The sequence below is a fragment of the Pimephales promelas genome, chromosome 2 (genome assembly GCF_988280905.1).
Source record: "Pimephales promelas chromosome 2, fPimPro1.hap1.1, whole genome shotgun sequence".
Taxonomy (NCBI): domain Eukaryota; kingdom Metazoa; phylum Chordata; class Actinopteri; order Cypriniformes; family Leuciscidae; genus Pimephales; species Pimephales promelas.
The window spans coordinates 30,971,402-30,998,818 of NC_142770.1; the positions used below are offsets into that span (position 1 = coordinate 30,971,402).

The window sequence follows — 27,417 nt, forward strand, 5'->3', positions numbered from 1 at the left end:
TTAAAGTTTAAGAGATAACTTATATTTGATCACTTATATTTGATTACAGATACTCAGTGTTTACATGATATTATGGTGTATGCTACCTTATGCTATAATTCTTTAAAAAATATGTTTAGAGACAGTTTAAAGCTGCAGCAGAAACTAGTCAAAAACAGACATCAAGAATCAGCATATGACTCTCAACAATGGTGGCAAAGCTTCATGTCTCTAGTATAAAGCTCATCTATAAGTCCCAGCATGCATTGAGGCATGGAACTTTTCGTTTGTCACCATTATTGAGATCCATACGCTGATTCTTGATATCTGTGTTTGACTGGTTTCTGCTGTAGTTTTAAACTTTTTTTGTCATTCTGCACTTTTGGATAGCTGGATGTAGTTTCACAAAATCTTTAGAACTAACAATAAATCATTAAAATAAAGCACACCATCCATATACTCAAAAACTTGATCATAACTTGCTGATTATGACATCTTCAAGAACCTTCTGATCATATTTTCTTTCACCATAACAGATGTATTTTATTAAAATACAGTTACAGCAGGCAGAGAAACACTAAAACAAGAGTAAAGGGTCAAGAGCCCAAATAAAGGAGCCATTAATCACGATTCTGGTGACTTGAAATAAAACTGAAATGAAACATCAAACCTCTGTTAATTCTCAATAAGAGCTTGTCTATGTAGATTAATGATGTTTAAAACATCCAAATGTTTAAACAAACTCTATTAAACATCACTGGACTACATAAACACAAGTTACCAATACGTGTCAGTGTTCATCCAAACACTATTGTAAGCACACGGGAAGTAACTCTGGCAAATACTCTCCGACTACAGTCACATGTGACGCATATCTGACACAAGTTGTGTTACTATAACACATTAGTGTGTAAAAGGTTTCAACAACACACTGCTGCTGTCTAACACATTAGTTGTGTTAAACGTAACACAAAATGTGTAATCCTTATAAACACAGAGATGTGTAAAGAAACGACACAGGTTGCGTGTTAAATTTGACACAACATGTGTTGTCCTTGAGCAAACACACTACATGTGTTAAAATCTACAAAACGGGTTAAAATCTACACAACATGTGTTAAAATCTACACAAAATGTGTTGTCCCTGAGCACACACACTACATGTGTTAAAATCTACACAGCATGTGTTAAAATCTACACAAAATGTGTTGTCCCTAAGCACACACACTATATGTGTTAAAATCTACACAGCATGTGTCATTTTTAACATCTCTTTTTACAGGTTGTGTTATTTACAAAATCATTTTATAAGAGTGCACCAGTGTAAATAAAACTTATTTACACACAATATTTTGTCAGTTGCTACATTTTAATCTAATTCAAAGTGCAAACTTAGTGAAATCACACTCCCTGTGTTAAGAACAATAACACACTGGTTGAGTTAAAAGTAACACAAAATGTGTTGTCCTTAACTAGACACACAGGTGTGTTAAGATATAACACAGGTTGTGTTGTTTTTAACACATCCATTTTAAGAGTGTAGTGCCCCACCCTGCTCCTGCCGATCGACTGTCCTGCACAGTTCATCTCCAACCCTAATCAAACACACATGCCTTATTGTTCAAGTGATCATGAAGACCTTAATTGGTTGCTTCAGCTGTGTTTGATTAGGGTTGGAGATAAACTGTGCAGGACAGTCGATCGGCAGGAGCAGGGTGGGGCACCCCTGCAGTCATAGGCCTAAAAGACAGGGCCGTATTCTTCACATTTAAATCTCGCTTAATGCAGTTCCTAATAATACAAATTAAATTAAAGGTAATGGAGGATGTATTAAATTACTTGCAGTGTTGTCCACTAGTGATGTGACACTGAAACTTTATTCTCATGAGCTTAAAAAACATGCGACGTTTTAACATTCACATGTAAGTTGTACCTTCACATTTAAATCTCGCTTAATATACAATATGAAGTTCCTAATAATTACATATGACTGTAATGGAGAATGTAATAACTTACTTGCAGTCTTGTCCACTAAGAAGAGAATTTATCAGTATTTTAAATTCAGTAACGCTTGTTGTCAGTCCGCGCGCGTCGTTCTCAGAATCTCTTGCTGGTCTCGATGAAGGATTGTGGATTAAACGCATAAATGTCCGCGAGTGTAGTAGGGTTACATCTGAAGCTTGCTTCCAACTCGAACGGTCCTTGAATGAACCACTGCGGCAGTGGAGCTTGAATCATTACGTCACTAGTCACGTGAAAATGCCGTCTGAAGCAAACACACTGAATCACTCCTGTAGTGAAAGTGAACAGCCTGACTGCTTTGGCACAGCCCGATCCAGTGTTGACAGGTTTGAAACCTGGCGGGTGTATTTCTGATAAAAGTGAAGCCAAATCATGGCAACACCGTGGGTTGTAGTAGTCTGTGTTTGGTTTGGCGTTATTATTGAGAGTGGATTGAGTTTATTTTAGTGTTGTGATGGAGCCAGCGAGTACGTCGTTCCTTAGTTTGGGAACACTTTAAACTTATTTTCCCGAATAAGATTAGTTATTTGACATTTCTGCATACAAATATTTTTACATAATGTAGTGAATGATATGGAGAAAGACAGAAACTTTTAATGTTTTTTAATGGTAAAAGCAAATGGTTCCTATTGGTATTTTAATCTAAACCATTAGAATTTCTGTGATGATTTCCAACTTTTTTTTAAGCTGGTCTGATCTTATATCCTTGTTACACACACACATACACATCATGCTTAATGTTTTATTGTCAAAGTGAACACATTAAATTCGTCAGTATCTGTAAAATTAGCAACATCACAGCAGCACTAACTGTTTCAGCTTTGATCGCTTCGGTAAACTCACGTCATAAACGGGGCGTTAACACATATGTTTGTCAGCGTTGCATTACATTTACTTCACCAGGAGATGGTGCTGCAACTTATATCTGAATGAAGCTTCGAGTAATGAACCATGTATCAGAGAGCAATAATGCTTCGAAACGCTTCATTTGGCCATCACTACGCAAGTGTTATTAGGTAGGCATTGTGCTAAATTAACATGTTTTCTGAATCATAGATGAAATCAAATTCAGTGAGCGACAGGTTTAGGTGTCAGCAGTTGTTACTTTCGTTTTCTTCTTCTTCTTTGGTGTTTCTTGACAGTTGGCAACCTTATCTTATTGGTGCATTACCGCCACCAACTGGAATGGAATATGGATCAAGATATCTACTTTAATACAAAATATAAATAAAACATAAAAAACTATCAAAACAAATAAACAAACTGAAAATAAACCATAACAAATTAACAAAAAACGCTATAGTCTATTATATAAATTACTTTCTTTCACAAATATAATACTTTCAACATACACCTTACTATCGGTTTCCCTTAATAGACCTGATGAAGTAAAGTAAAGTCATGATGTTTTACTTTCTTCATTGATTGAAAACGATGACATCTCTCATTATTATTTTATTATTTCCTACAATGGATTAATACATGCTCAACTGTTTCTTGTTGGCTACAGTGTATATATTCCCCAGTTGGGTGTTTTCCAATTTTATATAGATAGTGTAAGTCCAGTATGACCTATTCTCATCCTAGTTATTACACTTCCTTCTCTTCGATTCCTGCTCTCCCTTCTCCCAGCACCAACTTTTTTTTTAATATTATATAAATGTCTACCAGTTTCATTGTTATCCCAATATACCTGCCATACTGATTGTGCATATGCTCTTGAGTAGTTTAGCTTCTGCTTAATGGAACTTGAAAATCTACTTGCTTTAGTCTTAAAGTTTGTTTAGCCATAATGTCCACCTTCTCATTTCCTTTCACACCAACATGAGCAAGAACCCAAATGAAATGTGGAGAGATACCCAAAACTTTCATATTATGTATTTTACAGAATCTCATTGACACTATCCATCCTAACTAATGACCTGCCAGATCGTATACTTTCAAGCGATGAGTAGCTATCCGATGCAATGACAGTATTTTTTATTTTCTTCTCCTCTATCCACTGCAGTGCCAGTAATATTGCCAACATTTAAGGTTAGGGTTAAGGTTACTTTATTGTCCCCGGAGGGCAATTATTTGTACAACCAGCAGAAAAAAACACACAAGGCACAACACGCAACATTACCACAAGGCATAAAACACACAGTCCCCAAAAATACATAAAAAAATTAAAGCTGCAAGCAGCGATGGGCGGGCCCTCGCACCTGTAGCACGTCGGGGTCTAAGGCGGCCGCGTTTCATTTTCTGCAGCTCAGCCAGTGCGGCTGTGCATTTGCCACACTGCTTCGTTAAAGGCCACTTCCTGTTGCCAGCAGGTGGCGCTATGACTGTGGGTGAATGTCGGCATGTAGATTTGATCAGGGCGGGACTCTTGTCAAATGTGTTAAATTTCGTGCAGATCTGGGCATTTACAGCCAAGTTACTACAACTTCCTGTTTCATGGCGAATCATCGACGCCACGGACACGCCCATCGACGAAAACGCGCAGATAGCACAACTTTTCATCGTCAATGCCTTTAGAAGGCACAGCAGAAATTTGAAGGCGATCCGACTAAAGCCCTAGGAGGAGTTCGTTAAAGTACGTAATGAGTAAATCATCCAAAAATGGCGGTAAAATTAGAAATGGCTGACTTCCTGTTGAGTTTAGGGCATCGCTCCAAGAGACTTTTCTGTGCGTCTGGACATGGTAGATGTACCACAGAAATTTCGTACATGTCGGTCAAACATGCGACGGGGGCTGCTTCGTTAAATGTCACTTCCTCTTGCCACTAGGTGGCGCTATGAATGTGGGTGAATGTCGGCATGTAGATTTGTTCAGGGCGGGACTCTTGTCAAATGTGTAAAATTTCGTGTAGATCTGGGCATTTACAGCCAAGTTACTACAACTTCCTGTTTCATGGCGAATCATCGACGCCACGGACACGCCCATCGACGAAAACGCGCAGATAGCACAACTTTACATCGTCAATGCCTTTAGAAGGTACAGCAGAAATTTGAAGTTGATCCGACTAATTCCCTAGGAGGAGTTCGTTAAAGTACGGAGTGTGTAAATCGTCCCAAATCGGTCGCCGAATTCAAAATGGCGGACTTCCTGTCGAGTTTAGGGTATGGGTTCTTGAGGCTTTTTTGTGCGTCTGGTCATGGTAGATGTACCACAGAAATTTCGTACATGTCGGTCAAACAAGCGGCGGGGGCTGCTTCGTTAAAGGTCACTTCCTGTTGCCAGCAGGTGGCGCTATGACTGTGGGTGAATGTCGGCATGTAGATTTGTTCAGGGCGTGACTCTTGTCAAATGTGTAAAATTTCGTGCAGATCTGGGCATTTACAGCCAAGTTAGTACAACTTCCTGTTTCATGGCGAATCTTCGACGCCACGGACACGCCCATCGACGAAAACGCGCAGATAGCACAACTTTACATCGTCAATGCCTTTAGAAGGCACAGCAGAAATTTTAAGTCGATCCGACTAAATCCCTAGGAGGAGTTCGTTAAAGTACGGAGTGTGTAAATCGTCCAAAAATGGCCGCCAAATTCAAAATGGCGGACCTCCTGTCGAGTTTATGGTATGGGTTCTTGAGGCTTTTTTGTGCGTCTTGATATGATACACGTCCCCACCAAATTTCGTGCATGTAGGTTGAACGTGGACGAGGGGCTAATTTTTTCCAATTTTCTAGGTGGCGCTAGCGTGCCATTTTGCCCCGCCCATCTGCGAAACCCACAAAATACGAAATTTTTCACCAGTCCTGACATGCGTGCCAAATTTGGTGAGTTTTTGAGCATGTTGCGGCCCCGAAAATGGCACTTACTTTGCAGAAAAAAGAAAAAAAAAAAAATAACCCTAACAGTTTCAATAGGGTCCTCGCACTGTTAGTGCTCGGGCCCTAATAAATAAATTAAATAGAAGTACATTAAAACAGTTCTGGTAGTTTATTTAATATTGAGATTGAAGTCGGGATAAAAGAGTTTCTATATCTATTTGACCTGCATTTGGGCATGGAGTACCTACGACCTGAGGGGAGTAGCTTAAACTGGCAGGACAAAGGATGGCTGGGGTCAGCTGCAATAGCTAGAGCCTTCTTGGCTACTCTGTTGGAGTGGATGTGGGAGAGGGGAGGAAAGTTAATACCTGCAATCTTGCCACATGTTCTGACAATGCTCTCTAGTCGGTTTTTGTTCCTTGCAGACAAGGAACCAAACCAACAGATAAAACAAAAAGTTAAAACAGACTCAAGAAAACAGGAATAAAACATTTTCATCAAGGTGCGGTCAATGTTAAAATTCCTCAATCTACGAAGAAAATACATTCGTTGCTGGGCTTTAGCACAAACAGCATCAATGTGAGAATCAAAACAGCTTACTGTCAATTGTTGTACCAAGGTACTTGTATTCCTGTACCACCTCGATGGGCTGGCCGTCAATAATAGTAAGGGGGAGACATGGCCTCTGTTTCCTAAAATCTATAATTAGTTCTTTCGTTTTGGACACATTTATATTTAAAAAGGAACACTTACACCACTCATTAAAATCCTTCAATATTGGTCCATGATCAATCACATTTTCATTTAAAAGAGACACAATGACAGAATCATCTGCAAATTTTAAAATCTGTCTATCATCATAGTGCGACCGGCATTCGTTTGTGTATAACACAAAAAGAAGAGGAGAGAGGACACATCCTTGGGGGGAACCAGTAGAAGATAAAAGTTTATCAGATAAGACACCATTAACCTTAACTTTTTGAGATCTTAAAGTTAAAAAGTCAACTAACCAGGCTGTTAGACCTGGGTTAATGTTGTAATTCTTTAAAAGTCTATCTGCTAAAATGTGGGGTTGAATGCAGTTAAAAGCTGATGAAAAATCAATAAATAATAATCGCACAAATTTGTTCGCCCCTTCCAAATGATTAAAGACTGTATTTAGCAGGCTGCCTAATGCATCCTCAACTCCTCTACCTGCTCTATAGGCAAATTGTAAGGGATCAAGTTGAGACTTTGTCATTGCTATAATCTCCTGTTTAATAATTTTCTCAAAGGATTTCATAATAAGAGAGGTAAGAGCCACTGGCCTAAAATCGTTGAGTGATTTGGGTACATTTATCTTTGGCACCGGCACAATCACTGACTCTTTCCATAGGTGAGGGACCCGATGTAACTGAAGTGACTTATTAAATATAAAGGCAAGTATGTCCGACAGTGGCTCTGCACAGCTTTTAATAAGGCGGCCACCAATATTGTCTGGGCCAGGGCTCTTTCTTTCCTTCACCCCCCTAAGAATTTTTTTAACTCTATCCTTATCTATTTTTATAGCCACATTTTGTTCTGCCCATGGTTCCTTGAACACGGATAATTCTTTAGTAAAATCATAAATCATAATTTTCAAGTAAGACACAGAGCAGTGATTTTTACATGCTGTAGATAGAGACTAACTTGAAATTTACCTTTATTTCTCTAATACATTTTCAAGTAAGACACAGAGCAGTGATTTTTACATGCTGTAGATAGTGACTAAATTTAAATGATACATTCTGGAAATAAAATATCATCAAGATAAATTATGAATTCAACATGTATATGTACAGTTACATTTTTTCCTCTTTGCTAAAAAAAAAAAAATGTTAGCTCATCTTAAAGTGGTTACAGCTGGGTTCGAAACCCATGTTCACACGAGCAATGGACTCCAGAAAAAAAGTATTCCACACTAACCACTACCCCACAGAACATGCTAGCTCCAGACAACCAGGGTGCCCTATAATGGCTGGGCATAAATCCTGGAGGGACAGGGCCTCCAGGAGCAATCCAAAACCTAAGTTCCTCCAAGGGCATCTGACCCTCTGAAAATGTCTAAGTCAGAAAGAGCATCCATCCTGTAACCTATTTGACAGAGCTCCTATAGGCTGTCTGTGGACAGTCGAATATTATGCCAAATTTTGCATAATTAATGGCTGTACTGTACACCAGTATGTTGTATTGTGATCCCTGTGTGGCATACAACTGGTTAAACCACATATAAGCACTGTATTTATGAAATATGATCATTTAATGTAATTTCCATGAACAGCCTACAGGGACCCTGTCAAATAAGCACAGCTTGGACTTCACTGACTATATCCATCCTGTAACCTATTTGACAGAGCTCCTAATATTATATAGATTTTCAGGCAAACAAATAGTTTTAAAGTATATTTGTAAAAAAAATGAGTAGACCATACTGATATATAAAATATTTATTTTTTATTTAAATAAAATAATCAGTCATCCTCCTCCTCTTCGTCATCTGCAAAATACTGGAGAGAAATAAAAATCAAACGAAAAATTAACAACACACAATTGCAACTTGAGAGTTTGACAGCCTACATTGAATATGTCCATACCTCATCCAAAGCATGAAGAAGAGGCCGTGGAGGAGATGGGGGTGCATGGCGGGGCAAATTGGGGCTGTTGGGGGGAGGAGGAGGAATATTACCTCCTGGAGGATGGGTGCTCAGTGTCCTGCAAAATAACACAATACAACATCTGTCCAACTGCACATCATACGATAATCTCTGTCTAAAACAGATGCACTGTTTAATGACAAGTGTACTCACAGTGCGGCTTATCATCTCAGTGGTTGCCTTGGGGAAGAAAAAAACATTTAAAAAAAATAAATGAAATGTGAATTATTACCACAAGCTTTAATTTGTTATAAACCAAGTTAATAAAGATTAAGATTTTGCCAAACAACAAAACATTTTCTATCAATACTTATTTCTACACTTACCTCTTCACTCACTCCTGATGTGACAACACCGCTGTCGCTCATCATTTTGCTATTATTTCACACAAATGACATTTATTATTTTTATTTGAAAGAAGAAGATCATCAAGCCTGTAGTTTGTTGATCAGTTACCAAATAATTCAAAATAATAATCAAAATCTTTACCAACAATATAAATCTTTACAGTCACTTTTGAATCCATTTAACCAAATATATCCTGTATTTTTGACCAAATGAATGCAGGCCTGATGATCATAATAGACTTATTTCCAGAACATTAATAATAGTAAGGGTCAGTAAAACAAAATAAAACCATTTACTCACCCACGATGTAAATGAATAAATAATAAATGTATAATTTAAAGTAAGTCACTATCTAATGCTGTATAATTTAAATTAAGTCACTATTTAATGCTGTATAATTTAAAGTAAGTCACTATATAATTTCACTTCCTTAAACAGTGTCTTACTTCAAAACATACTAGAGACCAGCATGTATAATTTAAAGTAAGTCACTATATAAATTTTAGGGGGGAAAAGGTTTTTATCCATAAAATCAGTTTGACCCCATAAAAATATAAACATGTATGTTGCATCTACTTGCAATCTATACATCTCTATCTTTATACATATACATTTTAGGGAAAAAAAGTTTTTTTTTCTTCCAAAAAATCAGTTTGACCCCATAATGTGGTCTGAGCTAGTGTGAAATCCCCAAATCTGAACAGGATCTGACCCGCTGAAAATGTCTAAGTCAGTCAACAGCATCCATCCTGTAACCTATTTGACAGAGCTCCTATAGGCGGTCTGTGGACAGTCCATTTTTAGGCTAATAATACATAATTAATGGCTGTACTGTACATCAGTGTGTTGCACCGTGTACCCTGTGTGGCATACAACAGGTCTGACCACAAACAACCACTGTGTTTATGAACCACACCAAACTCGGGTCAAATTAAGGTCCCGAGGGGCTTAGTGTCTAGCGCCCCCAGGGTCCAAGATACGGGGCCGACAGGAAAGGGTGCACTTCAGAAGGAAGGGCCCCAGAGCCTCGGGACTCTGGGGTCTGAGAGGGCCCCTGGAGGGTCCCCATCACCCCAAAGGACGATCCGCTGGGACCCGCCATTTCCGAGATATAGCCCGTTTTGTCCAAAAGTCCCTCGTGTATAAGTGGGTGTGTCTCGGGAGTTGAGCTGAGTTGGAGCTCCAAACTCTGGGCAGTATGAGGGCCCGACTGTCCTCTTCTGCCCCCACCGTCGCCAGCTCCTGGGACCTTCCGTTTCCAAGTTACGGCCACTTCCAGTCCAGCTTTGGCGTATCTCGGAAACCAGGCCGACTTGGAGGTCGATACTCCTAGCAAGGGAAGGTCCCCATAGGCCCCCCACGACCCCAGAGTATGGAGCCCAAAGTCGGCTTGGTTTCCGAGTAATCCCCGGTCAAAGATGGGACTTTGACCGGGCGTATCCCGGACACCACGGCCAGTCGGAGCTCCAACCTCCGGGTGTGGAGAGGAAACCATGGGTCCCTCATGACCCCAGAGTATGGAGCCCAAAGTCGGCTTAGCTCTCGAGATACACCAGGTCAAAGTCAGCATCCAACTTGTAGCTTAATAAGTTACTCACTGGCCTACATCACATGTGATGAAATCCCCGATTCCTGACCAGAATCCAACGGCTGAAAATTTCTAAGTCAGTCAACAGCATCCATCCTGTAACCTATTTGACAGAGCTCCTATAGGCAGTCTGTGGACAGCCCATTTTTAGGCTAATGATACATAATTAATGGCTGTACTGTACATCAGTGTGTTGTGTTGTGTCCCGTGTGGCATACAACAGGTCTGATGACAAACAACCACTGTATTTATAAAATATGACCTTTTAATGTACTGTCCACGAACAGCCTAGAAGGACAAATAAGTTACAAGTGGGACTTGACCGACTGGATCCAATCTGTAACTTATTCGACAGAGCTCCTACATGCTGTCTGTGGACAGTTGAATATTATGCAAATTGTGCATAATTAAGTCACCCTGTGCCCTGTAAGACAGTAAATAGTATGCTTCTACAATGAAATTGTATATGGATAAATTGAGCACATACTTTGAGAGCGACGGTCTCATTAGAACAATTTAAAACCGAGAAGACCTCTGCAAAAGTCCCCTCGCCAATCTTTAAACAATGGTTCATGCCAGCTGGAGGGATACAGTCAAAAAAAGAAAGTGGTCCGCTCTGCTGGCATTGCCGATACACTTTTTCTGCATCGCTGATATCCTCATCACATGAAGTCTGGAACACAAAGGCAGAGTAAAAAAAAAAAAAAAAAAAAAAAAATGGGAGAAAAGAGACATCAGGGAATAAAGAGACTTATTAATTTTCTGAGAAAGTAACAAAAACAATAATTTAAATGTATATTGTTGTATATATTGTAGACTGTACATTATTCTATTGTACTTCTTACACTTAAAGGATTAGTTCACTTCAAAATGAAAATTCTGCCATCATTTACTCACCCTCAAGTTGTTTCCATCTTATGAATTTCTTTCTTCTGTTGAAAACAAAAGATATTTTGAAGAACGTCGGTAACCAGACAGTTGATGGACCCCATTGACTTCCATAGGAAAAAAAAAATACAATGGAGGTCAATGGGGCCCATCAACAGTTTGGTTACTGACATTCTTCAAAATATCTTCTTTTGTGTTCAACAGAAGAAAGAAATTCATAAGATGGAAACAACTTGAGGGTGAGTAAATGACAGAATTTTCATTTTGAAGTGAACTAATCCTTTAACATACACAAGCATGCAGTTACATTAACAAAATCCATTCTGTGTGTGTAAATGTATATACATCACAGACAAACAATTAGAAAAATGGTTCAAAAGAGTTTGTTTAATTTTTCTGAGAAGCTTGTTTCTGCCACAGAATAAAGAAAAAATTAAAAAGGTAACTGACTTTTTCCCTCACAAATCTGACTTTCTTAGAATTGCAAGATTATATCTCAAAATTAGGATGGGGAAAAAAAATCTTTTTTATTCCATGGTGAAAACAAGCTTCCATACTGGAAAACTATACATTATGAAACAAACTCAATTCTCTTTTGAGACAAATGTAAAACTAAAAGAAATGTAATTATTTCAGCATTTCTGAAATATGAATAAAGCAAGCAAACTGTATATATTTATTAGGGATAGAGTTTCTTGAATTAAAGGAGACCTTTATTTACATAACTGTTCATTAGAGTTAAGGAGTAAACATAAATATCTCTGCGTCTTTACCTTGGGGGCGTTCATGGTGGACTGGAGCATGGTGTCGGCTGGAAAACCAGAGCCTGGGGACTTAATGATGCACTTTACCAAGCGCCGTGGGGTTGGAAATGCTGCAGTACACACATTTTAGGAAAGGTGAGAAGAACTTAAGGTCAGTTTTCATGCTTTCAAGTTTTTTAGCTCCGAAGTGCATTTGCTCCCATCCAGCTGACATTGATGTTTTTTTACACACCAAACAATATGTCACGGTACAAACAGGAAGGGAGAACTCAAATGCAAAAACAAGGAGGATTTATTAACAAAAAGAAAACCAAAACACAAAGCAAAAACCCACGAGGGGGGAAACACAATAAATGAACATGAAACAACCACTGACTCTGAACATGAAGATATCCACAAAGAACTGGGAAGACATATGACAACGAACCGACAAAGACTGCAAACAAGAGGAGACTTAAATAGGGAACAAATCAAGAGGGAACAGGTGGGAGAACTCAAACACTAATCAGGTAACGAGGGGGAGGATCAAACAATGACAGGAGCACATGGCTCAACATAACAAAACCACCCATGTGCTAACACGATAGGACAGACACGTGACACAATAGAGGGAATGCATTGACATCACTTTCCCGCCGGTACAACCCCCCTCAACCTGACTGAGGGGCAAAAGATCTGCTGCGTGACTGGATTTAATAGGGGAAACTATTGAACGAAAATGCGACTAAAACTAACAGTTTGATCAATTTAAACTAAATGTTGGACTCAATATAGTTGGACTCCTAACAACTTACTAAAGATCCAGTGATCCATGGATATTGACATGCAGCCAGCAATCGTGTTGCCTGACATTTACGTTTGCCTGATTTCAATAAAAGGGAAATAAAAGCAATATATAGATCTACATACACTGAAAAAAATGGACACATCAGGCCTTTGAAATTACACAAATAAAGCATATATATACAACACAATTCATTTATGTTTCTTTAGTGAATATGATTTAATCAAGTAGATTCCATTTATTTATTTTAAGTGCTGTATTTAGACATTTTTCTCACGTTGATGGAAATTGATTGTATTAAAAACTGAAATCAATATAATTGTGTTTGGACACAACCGGGGTACTCCGGATCAGAAGGTGGCGGTAATGCATCAATTAGAAGGATGCGCCAAATGCCGTAAAAGGAGAGTCAGCCGTCAATTTGCGCCAAAACTGTGCAAGACTCTGCAGCCTCAGACGACGGACACCGACCGAATTTCTAAAAAGTAAGTTAATCCTATTGCTTTATGTTTGTTTTCTAGTAATTTAGGTGATATTTCCACTAAATTATAGTTTTCAGTACAATTATCAACACTTTAACACCCCTCTGTTAGTTTAGCAAGAGTCAACGTACGTTACTCTCAGTCGGTGGAAAACAGTCAGTCGGCCTCATTAACTAAGCACAACTAGTATATTTGAAACAGGTATTTCTCATCAAATTAAATATTGTGAATCTTGTTTTCCTCATGTTGATTGAAGCTTTGCATTGAAAATGAGCTTCGAGCGGGAAACTCAACTTCCATAGTCCTGAATGAACTAAAAACGTTAACTCTGCTCCTCGCTTCGATCACGCACTTTTATTGAAAATAAGGTCGACACTCGCGAATGGCAAAAAGGGCCTTTTGCGAGTATTGACCTCATTTTCAATAAAAGTGCGTGAGCGAAGCGAGGCGCAGAGCGAACGTTTTTAGTTAATGGATGTTGAGTTTCCCGCTCGAAGCTCACCTTCAATATATAGATTTTGAATTCTCATCTCTGTCGCGGTTACGTTCATGTTATGTTGCTGTGCTGCGCGGTCTCGAAAGCTTGTCGTTTGCATGTATTTTAAGCACTGAGGTTTAAAAACAGGTGATTTTTAAACCGTTGAAGCGCAGTATTCAGTGAAAGGCAAATAATTTCGCTAAATGCGTGTGATCAGCGCAGTCTGAGATTCAAATGCGACATGAAGTCACTGCTCAAAGTGCGTGAGAGAAATCTGCAGCTCCACCTCGCAATTCCTTAAAGGGTAATAAAACCCCAAAACACATTTTGAGATGTGAACCGATATGTACATGCTGCTATCTCTTAAAACACTAAACGCACTGGTGTTTGAAATTGGTTATTTTTGCGTTTTTTTCCAAGCAATTTCGTTCTTCCGGATTGAAAAGCAAAACAAAAATTTAACAAAATCAAAATGAGTTCGAACAAAAGAACAGATTAATTAACCTACATTTAACCCCCATTAAAATAGTCACTTTACAGTTATTGCTATCTTGTATATTTAAAATCGTACATAAGGCACATTCAACAAATATTTTAGCAATGTATATTCTAGTCAGAATTATTGCACTCATATTCTATTGCATTCTTTCTGTTTGTGGTCTTTCAATTATGTGAAGCTATGTGCTGAGTTCCTCACTAATTCTCAACAATTTATTTCATAGATCATCTTTGCACACGCACTCAAAAGCTTTATATGGGTAAGTCTGTTCATTTCCTTTCGTATTGCTGCTAAAGCCCTAAATCTGTGACTTAAATACAAAATTCAAAATGTATGCTTGCATTATAAATGTTGCAATTTCAATAGGATATTTAACAACATTAAAAACATTTAGTTGCTTAGTGTTAGTCTAGATAGTAGGCTATATATGTATTTTAAATTTTAATTATGTAGTTTCTACACAGCAAAAACTCCAGTGTTAAATTAACTCTCCTGGGAGTTTATTTGACTCCAGACTCAAGAGTGTTAAAGTGTTAAAATATGAGTGTTAAATTAACACTCAAGAGTGTTAAAGTTAATGAGCTAATTAAGTGATTAATTTAGTGATAATTGACCATCATTGAAGACACCTGATGATCACAGGCAGAATCGCTGAAGAAGAAAAATCTCATTTTCGAAGTCACCATAATGGTGATCATTATTTGCTTAGAGAAAAGGTGATCAGGTGCTGCTGATTATGGTTTGACATAACTCACTAAGCAAAATGATGTCCAAAAGATGTTTTTCAATGTCTTTGTCACAAAAGGCAGAGTTTGAAAAGACTTCCACTAAGGGGCCAGAATGAAAGTTTTTATGACGTCTTTTTTGACATGTTCTGGACATCTGAAAAAGACGTTAATGGATCCTTCGTGCAAGGTTAAAAACTAGTTCAAATGTGGCCATTCTCAACATTATTTATGGTCTATACTGGTTTATACTGTTTCTGGACCAAATAAAATCTCTTAGGATGCATTAAATTAAAACTTATGTTTATTTTTTTTCCTTACATTGTTTAGATGGTGATATTTATTTCATTTTGAGTCACCATTGTGGTGATCAGTGTTTGCTTTAGTTGGGCTCTTGGTCCCAATAATTAGTATTCTAGCTTTTCTTTGGCTGTTGTAACTGTGTGTTTGAATAACACCATTGTTGTGACAGAGAAAGCCAAGAAAATTGGCTCTCATCAGCTCCTTGTCGGTTGTTGATGATGATGATGAAATCAATATAAAGTGGGCATTTAACGTTGTGTTTAGACTTTTGTGTTTGTATCTGGAGTTTATAACCACAAATCTTGTGGAACTGCATTATTTGGCCTAGTAGTTGGACAAAAAGCAAATTTACACAATGTTTTGAGAAAATGTTCCATCTAGTCACACACAGACATCAAGATTTTGCATATGATTCACAAAAATGGTGACAATAAATAAAAAAAATGCTTCATGCCGCAATGCATAATGGGTAGCTTTCATAGTACAAAACATCCTCGATTCCCAGGCTTTTTTGTTTTGGTTGTCACCGTCGTTGAGAATCATATGCAAAATCTTGATATCTGTGTGTGACTATGTGTTTCACTTTCTTAAAACATATTGTACGCAGTGGTCATTATAAAGTTACTGGTCCAAATAATGCAGTTCTACAAGATGACTAATTATAAATTTCAGATATAAAAACATAAGTTTAGATGAAGCAAGCATCTGAAGACATCTAATTTTTAATTTTCTTGGCTTTCTCTGCACAATCAATGGTGTTATGCAAACAGATACAACAGCCAAAGAAAAGCTAAAGTAAGAAGAATTGGGACCAAGAGCCCAACTAAAGCAAACACTCATCACCACAATGGTGACTTAAAATGAAACAAATATCACCATCTGAACCACATCTAAACAATGTAAATAAACTAATTTATTTCAAATTGTAAATTTAATGCATCCTGAGAGTGTTTCTTCAGTCCAGAAACAGTTTAAATTGTCTAAATAAGACCATGAGTTATGTTGAAAACATGTTGAACTTGTTGTTAACCTTGTACGAAGGATCCATTAATGTCTATATCGAACGTGCAGAACACGTCACAAAAAGATGTCATGAAAACTTTCATTCCAGCCCCTCAGTAGATCAGCCCCATCAGACTTTTGTGACTAAAACAATATCTAAAGTATAAAACGTAAGGGTTGACAGACTGCCCCACTGAAGCAAACACTGATCTCCATAATGGTGACTTATAATTTTGATTTTTCACTTTCAGTGATTCTACTTGTTAACATCAGGTGTCTTTAATGTTGGTCAATCATTGCTCAATTAATCACTTAATTATCTCATTAACTTTAACACTGCTTCAGAGTTAATTTAACACTCTTGAGTGTGGAGTCATATAAACTCCCAGGAGAGTTAATTTAACACTGGAGTTTTTGCTGTGTAGCTTAATAGTGTACCATTTTGTTTATATCTGAATTTCAATTTGGAGCTTTAAAGATGAACTGAACTGAAAAAAATCGACGATGAAAACGTGTTGTTTATGACAATTAAAAGTAAATTACACTAAATATTTTAATAAAAAATATGAATATAGCTTTTTTTAAGCAACGCAAAATTGCACTTGCTAGCGCTGGCAATTTCGATGACGTCACTGGCATGGTAGGACCCGCGGAGCTGCATAGACAACAGCTGTGGTCCTGTATACACAGACGAAAATGAGCACTTTTAACAGCATGGATTACGCATTTGAGCCCATGAGGGACCGGCCGATAGTGTCTGACTACCACCACATGGAGGACGATCAGTTTCAGGCTTCACTTGCAGTACAGGATCGTTTGGGGGAAGTCACTGTGGGCGCGAGCGCTGTGGATAATGCAATGCATTACTGCGCCGGAGCCGATCTGTTGCAGAGAGGTCAACCTGGAACATTTATTGATCGGAATCACCGTCGTGCACCGTTCATTTCGGATGCTGTTCGGTGAGAGAAACGTGTTGGAGGAGGCGATGCTGTCTCTAATGGATGTCCGAGCTGAGACGCGAGCGCCCCATCAGTAACAGGGTATTTTATGAATAGGACTAGGCTGGGCTAACTTGTTACACTTTTCTCAGATTGTTTAGATTAACAGCGTACTGGCAGTTCACTCTATGTGCAAGGGTGCATTTAGGAAGGAGAATCCCATCCTTTACAGGGATCAGGGAACTTGTAACTTGTGTAAATAAAACATTTCATGCAGACATTGTCAGACGTTTCATGTACTCATTGACGAAAGTACACATCTCTAAATAGTATGTCGCTAAAAAATCTGTTTCCTCAGCCATGTCAGACTGTTTACAAGTTACAGCTGTTCTGCTGGTGCGGGTAGGCAACGGAGTGGCTTACCATGCCAGTGACGTAGTCGAATGTTGAAATCCAACATGGCGGCGCCCGTGTAACAAAAACAACACTTTCAATGTACCAATTTATCCCTTTTAACAAATATTGCCATTTTAAAAATTGTACAAATGAGAATAAATAAAATACATCTGTTATATCACCTTTTTTTTTTCAAATTTCAGTTCAGTTCATCTTTAATTGTACCTAATGACTTTTTTTTATGTATGTTACAGGGTTAGGTCCTGGTAATGTGGAGTTGTAAGGGTTGTACAGAAACTGTGTCAAGTAGGTCCAAGCTTTTGCATCACTATAAGTTAAAGCATCCACATTTTGGACGTAGTTCTCGCTTTCCATGTACATACCTGGACTGTCCGTGCACATTTAAGACTTGGAATGCCCTTATTGTCCACCAAAGTAAAGTTCACTCCACAGAGACCACTTCCAAAGAGAGTGCAATTTTCAGCTGTCACCTTTGTGCTTGTAGTGATTTTGTGTCGGAGAGGGATTATTTTGCTCATATAAATGCACATCTCAAAAGAAATGAGGTGGTCAATTGTATGTTTTTAGACTGTGACTTTAAAACAAACATTTATTGCACATTTAAATCACACAAAAACCGTAAACATTGCCATCACTCACTGGTTGATTTCAAACCGGGAGTTGTTATAACAAGGATATCATCTGTGAATGAATTGGAGGTAAATTGTCAGGAGTGTGTAGAGCAGCCAGATACTGCCATTCCCTCAAGTAGTCACTCTAATACTGAGGACTTGGAGAAAATCATAGAGCAAAGATTTGCAGCTGCTTTGCTGAAGTTGGAGCATTTAGTTCATGTGCCAAGCACAGCTGTTGATGTGTTTTTAGGGGAACTCCATCATTTGATTAGTTCTGCGCCTGTCCCATTGTCGTGTGACATTGTGAGGGACATCTTTCATCAGAGAAACCTTCCTGTTGATGAACTTGTAATTAGAGAAACTGTTGATGCAATTTGTTCTGGTAATCCTGTGCAAAGGTCCATACAAAATGGTGGCCCTTTAAGTACAACATATCTGCGTAAGCAGTATTAAAAGGATTACTTTGGAGTTGTACAGCCAGTCGAATACTTTCTTGATACTAAAAACAAACACAGTTTCCAATATGTCCCAATCTTAAAGTCTTTACAGCAGCTGTTAAGTAGAAGGGATATCATTGATGAAGTTGTTGAGGGTCATCAAAGACAGAACTCAAATTCCGGGATATCATATCAGTACAGGTCCTCAAGAGATGGTTCCTTATTCAAGGATAATTCTTTTCTTGTTGGGGAAAATCCAAGGATCATTCTAAATTTGTATGTGGATGACTTTGAAGTCTGTAACCCCCTTGGTACGTCACGAAAGAAGCACAAACTGTGTGCTGTTTATTGGATCTTAGCTAACTTGCCTCCAGGGTCTCATTCCTCATTATCATCCATCTACTTGTCAATTTTGTGCAAAACCGAAGATGTTAAAACCTATGGTTATGATAGGATCTTTGAACCGCTCATGCAAGATCTGAAAACTCTGGAGGAACTGGGTGTTTATGTCCCTCTGTTAGGTGAATCAGTTAAAGGTACCGTATTCAGTGTCGTGGCTGACAACCTGGGAGCACACAGTGTTGCAGGATTTTTGCAGAGTTTTTCAGTGGAATACTTCTGCAGATTTTGCACTGGAAAAAGTAGTGATATTCAGCTACATTCTGTTGCATCGGGTGCTTTCAGTTTGAGAACCAAGGATCTTCATCAGGCTCATGTCAAACAAGCTCAGGATACAGGTACAGGTTGTTGTGGAGTGAAAAAGGAATGCATCTTCACAAAAAATCTGTCTCATTTTCATGTCATCTTTGGTTATCCACCCGATCTTGCCCATGATGTTTTGGAGGGTATAATCCCAGTAGAGCTAGCTCATTGCTTAAGAGTGCTTATATCAAGGAAGTATTTCACATTAGTTGACCTAAACAATGCCATTCTGAAGTTTCCCTACAAATGGGGTGATAGGACAAACAGACCTCATATAGTGTGTCAAAGTTTTTCCAAGACAAAAACCGTGGGAGGGAATGCTCATGAAAATTGGAGCTTGCTCCGGTTCTTACCGTTTTTGGTTGGAAGACTGGTACCTGAAGATGAGCCTGCGTGGCTAATTCTCATGGATCTGAAGGACATCACAGAGCTTGTTGTTGCCCCAGTGCACACGGATGATTCACTGGCTTTTTTAGAAAGTAAAATCACAGAGCACAGGGAGAGATACAAAGAGTTGTTTCCTGACATCAAGCTGCTACCAAAACATCATTATTTGGAGCACTACCCCCAGATGATTAGGCAGTTTGGTCCAATCGTCGGGCAGTGGACAATGCGCTTTGAGGCTAAGCATAGCTTTTTTAAGCAGGTTTGCAGACACTCAAGCTGCTTTAAGAATGTGCCCCTCTCATTAGCCTCAAAGCATCAGATGATGATTGCTTACCATCTGAGTACTCCATGTCTTAGCAAATCTGAACTAGAGGTCTCAACTGTATCCAGTCTACCAGTAGACTTCCTGAAAGAAGAGATAGCACAGATCATCAGGCAAAAATTCCCTGACACAACTGAGGTTCACCTTGCACAGAATGTGACTACGAAGGGCATAACCTATAGAAAGGGAATGATACTGCCACACAGAGTAGCAGGTGGATTGCCTGATTTTAGTGAAATCGACCAAATGTGCATTGTACAAGAGAGTGTGTTCTTCATCGTCAAAGAGCTCTGTGGTTGGTACAGAGAGCATTATAGAGCCTTCGAACTCAGCCCAGCACCCACAAGAACGTTTACTCTTGTGGCACCCAGTGAACTCCTTGATGCGTACCCACTAGTAGCCTACAAGATTGGATCAGCTCACATGGTGACTTTGAAGAGGCATATTGAAATAAAAGGTGGGGTAGCAAAAAATAAATGTGCAGCTTGCTTTGTATATTTACATATAATTTTGTTCTGTGATACTATATGTAGGGGTGTGCCATATTGCAGTTTTATATTGCGAATGATTTAGATATCTCCACAATCTAAGACTGTGCAATTAATCGTAATTGATTTCGATTTTGGCTTCCAATGATTATGAAAACAAGATAATCGATGTGAAGCAATTATTGTTCCGCTGACCCATTTTGTCCAGCACACCTTCCTTTCCTTCACAGCAGTGTGCTTTCGTTCCTCCCTAAAAGCCCTTTTTTTTTTTTTTTTTTTACATTTGATTACTTAAATTTGTTTTTGGCTATTCCTTATCTGAATACAACTGTTTATACATCCTCCTGAAAAACCTAAAGCACACAAACAAACAAAAACTGTTGTATTTTGTGTTGGTTTTGTTTGGAATTTAGTTTTTGTTCATATTGTATTTTTGTGTTGTATAAAAAAAATTAATAAGAGAAATTAGTTTGACTGTATTGCACAGTGGCTTACAAAATAGTCTTAAACCAAAATGGAAAAAAAGTTCATAATGATATTTTTGTCATATCGCCCAACCCTACTGTATGTCATAATTCTGTTCCAAGGTGTTTGTTACCACAATGTTTCTTAAGTCTTCATGTCTGAAATGTAATCTTATATGCTTTAAAGGACTAGTCCAGTGCAAAATGAACCTAGGGGTTAATGACCGTTCCCTGGGATTTGTTTTCATGATAATCGAATGTAAAGAGTCTCTAAAAATTGGTTCGCTTATAACGCTAGTAATAGGGCATCGAATAAGTAAAAAGAAATCGCTAGTTAGTCCTTTAAGTGATTAGAAAGTCTTCAACCGTAAAGGTCTGCATTTTAACAAACACCTGCATTTAAAAGGCTTGTATCTTTATCAATGAGGTTTTCATTTTGCCATAACTTTGACACTGACCATTGCGGTAAAATGGAATTTGGGAAAAAGTTTATTTGGCCAAATATTAGTCTGAAATATAGTTAAGATTTGTATTGTTTATTTAAAAATGTCTTTAAAAGTATTACATTTGACTACATATGCACATTTCCCCCTTTCACTGTCCATTTCATCCAAAAAAAAAAGTGTAAATTTTTATACCTACCTCACTCAGTTATTAGTGTAGGCTTCTACCCCTGTATTTAAGAATAAATGGATGGCTGACATCTAATCGTTGTTGTGCATGTCTTTGCAGAGTAAACCACTTTGAAGATGGCGATTCCTGTAATCCTTAAGCTCATCTTGACAGACGGCAGTTCTCAGAGGTTGACACTCAGAGGTGGACTTCCTGCATCCATTGATGACTTGATGGTTGAAGTCAAGAAACAGTGTGGACTTGAGGGCAATTTTAGGCTTCAATTTAAGGATTCCATGTTTGGAAATGAGTTTCTTAACCTTACTACAGTTTCAGAGATAGAGGATAAAGGTACTATTAAGATAATTGACATGGGCAGGCCCACTTTACAGCAAGATGAGAGGTGCACTCCAGTCATAGAAGCCCATACATTCTGTACTTCCTCTTTCCGTGACTCTTCTGCAGTGTTTGGTGGAACTATGGATACAGCTGTACTTTCGTCAAGTGACTCTATGAGCTCACGGTCCTCTTGGCCTGCTGTGTTTCATGTGCCCAAGTTTTCATATGATGCGGAATTAAAACTTCAGCAATCAGATGCAGCTTACATGCAGAATGGCACTGCACTTATTCCAGATACCAAGTTGAAGTCGGCCATTCTTGATGGTTTAGTACAGGAAATTGTGAAGTATAAAGTCTATGGCAGTGACAAGGAGATGGAACAGGTTGCCCAGAGTCTTATCAAGAGGCATCCATGTTTAACTGAGAAGGGATCAAGCACAGGTTGTGGCGGATGGAAAATCAGCCTAAAATATAAACTATCGAACTACCGTACACACCTGAGAAAACTCGGCTGCCCAGAGGTGATGGTGAACTCTTTAAAACATAAACCTACAGGAAAGTGGAGTGCAGCATCTGGGGTCAAAAAGGCAAAAAGAGCAGAGGTGAATTTTTGCCCACCATACCCAGTAGAAGAAACTGAGGAGAGTCTGGAGGCCATGCAGAAAGCTCTTCTGTCAGATGTAAAAAAGAGGGACAACAGACAGGTTGTGAAAGTCAAAATGGAAAAGACTTTTGCACATCGAAGACAGGAAGTTGTTCGAGATGCACCAATGGTGGCGAATTTCATGGCAAGGTGGCCTGCACTGTTTGAAGTCAGTGAGGTAAGATTGATCTCATGGTCCTTTTTTGGGGGGGGGGGGGCATTCTCCCTGGTGTTTACAGCTCTGACTTAATTTTTTTTTTTTAATCTTTTTTCAGATAAATGCTGAATTTAAGAGAATCACCACTGTCCCACTTCAGTCCAAGTTCCTGTCTCAGCTGAACCTCCACTCTGAAAAATTGATCAAGCTGTTCCGAAAGAAAGGAGGACAGATAGGGAAAAGGCTCCTAACAATCATTGATCAAATGACTGAAGTGAGTTATATAGGGGTTATAGGCATGAGAAATCTTAAAGTTTGAGTTTACAGTTGTTGTTGTTGTTTTTTTAACAGTGTTAACAGTGTTAGAATTGTGGAAAGTCTATGGAAAACTAGAATGTTTTTGTATGCTCACTAAACAAAATGGTAATAGTTTTACAGTACAGTAACATTTGTTAATGTATTAACTAACATGAAGTAAAAGTGAGCAGTACATTTGTTAAGTGTATTTGGTAATCTTTGTTAATGTCAGTTCATAAAATTCCAGCTGTTCATGTTAGTTCACAGTGCATTAACTAATGTTAACAAGATTTTTATGAAGTATTAATAAATGTTGAAATTAACATTTAGCAAAGATTAATAAATGCTCTATAAGTGCAGTTTATGTTAACTAATGAACCTTATTGTAAAGTGTTACAAGCAAAATACTTCTAAAGAGAAAGCATTGGAGTGGCCATCTAAATTGTACAGTCAATTACCTCTGTCTAGGGACTGAGACTAGAGAGTTTGTAACCATAAGATCTGCGTAAAAGACACAAGACCCTGAGTGACATTGTTATCAGAATGAACGAGTAAAGAGTTAAATTAGAATAATCAAGTGTTATTAAATTATTGTATAAATGGTCCATAATCAATTTGCATTCAAACCTAAATTTGAGGTTTGTGATGAAATGTAGTCAGATAAAAGTTTTCTGCAAAATTCTCCAAACGCTTAGGTTTAGATAAACCAAACTTGAGTTTAAATGTAACATTTGAAGTCACCAATGATATCTGAAAACAACTCATAAATTTTCTTTCAGTGTGAAGATGTAGATGCTGGACGGGAGTGTGTCATTAAGGGAGTCTGTATCTACATGGGTGAAGATCCAGAAAGCCTTGTGCAGGAATATGTGGTAAGTACGTGAATCTCTTTTTTGTTGTTTTTCCTTTCACTCTCCTCCTGTTCTCTTACCTGTTCACTTGAGATGAAATTATTCATTAATTAGCAGAACATGTATAAATGTATGGTTTTGCTAATATATATTAAGCATTTGTCTTTGTACATCCCCTCTCTAAAGTAACAACGGGAAACATTGTATTTTATAATGATAGCAGTGTCATTTATAGGCCTATTTTAAACTCTAAATACAGTATATTGTTTGTGCTGCTGCGATTAATCGACCATGCAATTTAGTCAACGTTAAATTTTATATTTTAGTCGACGTGTCATTTTACTATTGACAGCCTATTTTTGGTCTCCCGTCTCAAACAGCTCACTGTAATTCACCTCCACACAACAGTGTGCAAAACACAACATGCAAAATTATGTGGAAACTCTCGTCTTGGTGTAGCCTGGTTAAAACCAGACCATTCTCAGTTGTAACTGAGTTATGGTCTGGCAAAGCTTCATAGACAAATCATTTCCAAAGGGGCGTCACCAACGGACGTCGCTCAAATGCCTCTGGGCGCAATTGAAGAGACCTAAAACTAATCAGAGCGATGAAGGAGATGACTTATGCAGAGCGACTTTCGTCTGTTATAGAAAAACTTAGTTTGAATAAACGAGCAGACTCTGATTAGATACTTGCTCTACGTTTATTTAAAATTAACAGGAAGATAACTGGAAGTGAATGTGCTTTCCATTAAATAAATCACACACTAAACAAAACCTAATGAACTTTGCAATTTAGACGCAAACTGCATCGGTGCGGTTAGTGACGTAGCCTAAGGCTCGGGCAGATTCGGCTTGAAGTAGTTCATCCTTCGGATGCTGTGCCGCGCGTGCAAAAAAAAAACCCCTGTGCAAACAGGCAAGCGAAATGGGGTCTTGTGCACTGAATGCGTCATTTTTGCCCAGCGCACCTTCGCCCTTGTGCGGACGCGTTGAGTATAAACAAGGCTTTACTCTGTGTCAGTGCGCGCTCTGATCGGTAAAGGGGCACAGACACTCCCTAATCATCTCCAGCAGGAGCAGAAGCACTACTAACTCCGTAAGCTGATATTAGTATTTAAACATTTTCTATGATAAATGTTTGTGATAAGAGAATCGAATTGAGAGCTTACGAGTCCAAATCAAATTGGAACATCTGAATCGAGACCCAGCCCTAGTATGGCTGCTTAATTTAATCTTTATTCTTTTCTCATTGGGTCTTATTTTCCTACATTTACCTATGTTTGTTTTGTACAGGGCATGGATGAAGTCAGCATCAATAAGGCCATTGAAGAGACCACTCTTGGGATTTATGTTCTCAAACAACATGCTTCTGATGAACCAGAGGATGTTGGCATTGTCCTTGAAGGCATGAAGGTGTTGCAATATCTGGACAATGCATCATTAGCTGTTGCAATGCTGTTTGGGTTGATGTATGCCTTGAACCTCAGCTACCCTACTGACCTCCGCTACACATTTGAGGTAGTCCAAAAGATTTTTATGGAACTGGATGGAGATAAACTATCGAATAAAGCACTCGCTTTAAAGAACGGGCTCTTTCAGTGAAAGTGTCAAGAGAAGCTGCACTGCCCCGAAAAACCACAAGTCCTCTGTGTAAGTTGTAAAAAGTTGTCTAAGAAAAACCACAACTCCTCTGTCCAAGTAGAGTCCTCTGTCCACAAGTCCTCTGTGTAAGTAGTAAATAGTTGTCTAAGAAAAAAACAAAAGTCCTCTGAGAGTCCTCTGTCCACAAGTCCTCTGCGTAAATAGTAAATAGTTGTCTAAGAAAAAAACAAAAGTCCTCTGAGTCCTCTGTCCACAAGTCATCTGTGTAAGTAGTAAATAGTTGTCTAAGAAAAACCAAAAGTCCTCTGAGAGTCTTCTGTCCACAAGTCCTCTGTGTAAATAGTTGTCTAAGAAAAACCAAAAGTCCTCTGAGAGTCTTCTGTCCACAAGTCCTCTGCGTAAATAGTTGTCTAAGGAAAAAAACAAAAGTCCTCTGAGAGTCCTCTGTCCACAAGTCATCTGTATAAGTAGTAAATAGTTGTCTGTGTAAGGAAAACCACAAGTCCTCTGTTTAAGTAGAGTCCTCTGTCCACTTAAAGTCCTTTGTCCACAAGTCCTCTGTTTAAGTAGAGTCCACTGTTTCAGTAGTAAATAGTCATCTGAGTAAGAAAAACCACAAGTCCTATGTTAAAGTAGAGTCCTCTGTCGGTTAACTGACAAGTGACGGTTACTATTTTTAGAAATATTTTTGTTCGTCAATGAACAGTATTAAGAATTTCTTTATGTTCTTCAGTTCTTTATGAATTTGATTTTCTTAATCCACATTAATGAACATTGAAAGTATGTATATGCTACGCTTACTGTCAAATGTCAATGCAAGTCAGTTCTTTATGAATTTGAGTATGTTACACAATGCAGAATTTACAGTGTTTTTGTGAATCCACTGAAATTCTAGGTTTATAAATGTGTTTGCTGTTCTTAATCCACATTAACGAACATTTAAAGTATGTATATGCTCCACTTACTGTCAAATGTTAATGCATGAGTTCTTTATGAATTTGAGCATGTTACACAGTGCAGAATTTACAGTGTTTTTGAGAATCCACTGAAATTAATTCTAGATTTATAAATGTGTTTGCTGTTCTTAATCCACATTGACAAACATTTGAAGTATATGCTCCACTTACTGTCAAATGTTAATGCAAGTCAGTTCTTTTTGAATTTGAGTATGTTACACAATGCAGAATTTACATTAGTTGTGTGAATCCACACCAAACAACTGTGGTTTGCATAATGTATGTTTTAATTTTCTATGAAATTAGTTCATGGGAACTGTTAAGTCCTCCATTGTTGAAAATATCAATACAACAATAATACAAATCTCTTTGCCTTTTGCATTTTATTTTCAATGCCGATATGTATTTTTTACATTTATGATTTTGTATTCACACACACATTCAAAATGTCTACAATAGTTCACTTAAGCGAGTTAGATTTACACAACTCTGATACCAGAAACATAATGAAATTGCTTTAGTGTAACAATACTGTTAATTAATATTAGCATTGAGAAATCAAGTTGTAGTTACAGTTGGAAATCTGGTACCATGAAATCGCTTACCATTACACAATAAATTTGTATTACAGTAATTACAAATAATGTTTTGAATCAACATGATTATTTTAAGCTATCTATGGGAATGCAATATTTTGATTTGACAAGCAATAATCAATTGAGAAAAAGAGGAAAATTGTGTCAGTTGAACGCATTCTGATCATGTGGGACCGATGTACACATTAAAATCAAGTAAATTCAAAGAATTTTTTTTTCAGTGTAGGCTAAAGCAAATTTGCCTGTGAACGCTCTATATAAATACAATATAGGTAGGTCTAAATCCGTGTGATCACTTATAT

General features: G+C 38.1%; 1 protein-coding gene across 1 annotated transcript; it reads left to right on the top strand.

Annotated features, from left to right (window-relative positions):
- The first annotated feature begins 21,809 nt into the window (after positions 1-21,809).
- On the top strand, positions 21,810-25,563 carry LOC148997173 (uncharacterized). The gene is made up of 4 exons (XM_089119530.1): positions 21,810-22,832; positions 22,930-23,085; positions 23,888-23,980; positions 25,255-25,563. The coding sequence occupies exons 1-4, from the start codon at positions 21,810-21,812 to the stop codon at positions 25,561-25,563; spliced, it is 1,581 nt and encodes a 526-aa protein (XP_088975656.1).
- Positions 25,564-27,417: the final 1,854 nt, after the last annotated feature.

Bases quoted from the DNA above. Each gene is read 5' to 3' on its own strand.
- LOC148997173 (XM_089119530.1), top strand. From the start codon at position 21,810: ATGGCGATTCCTGTAATCCTTAAGCTCATCTTGACAGACGGCAGTTCT. The intron at 23,086-23,887 runs GTGAGTTATATA...ATTTTCTTTCAG, and splicing joins TCATTGATCAAATGACTGAA to TGTGAAGATGTAGATGCTGG. The intron at 23,981-25,254 runs GTAAGTACGTGA...TGTTTTGTACAG, and splicing joins GCCTTGTGCAGGAATATGTG to GGCATGGATGAAGTCAGCAT.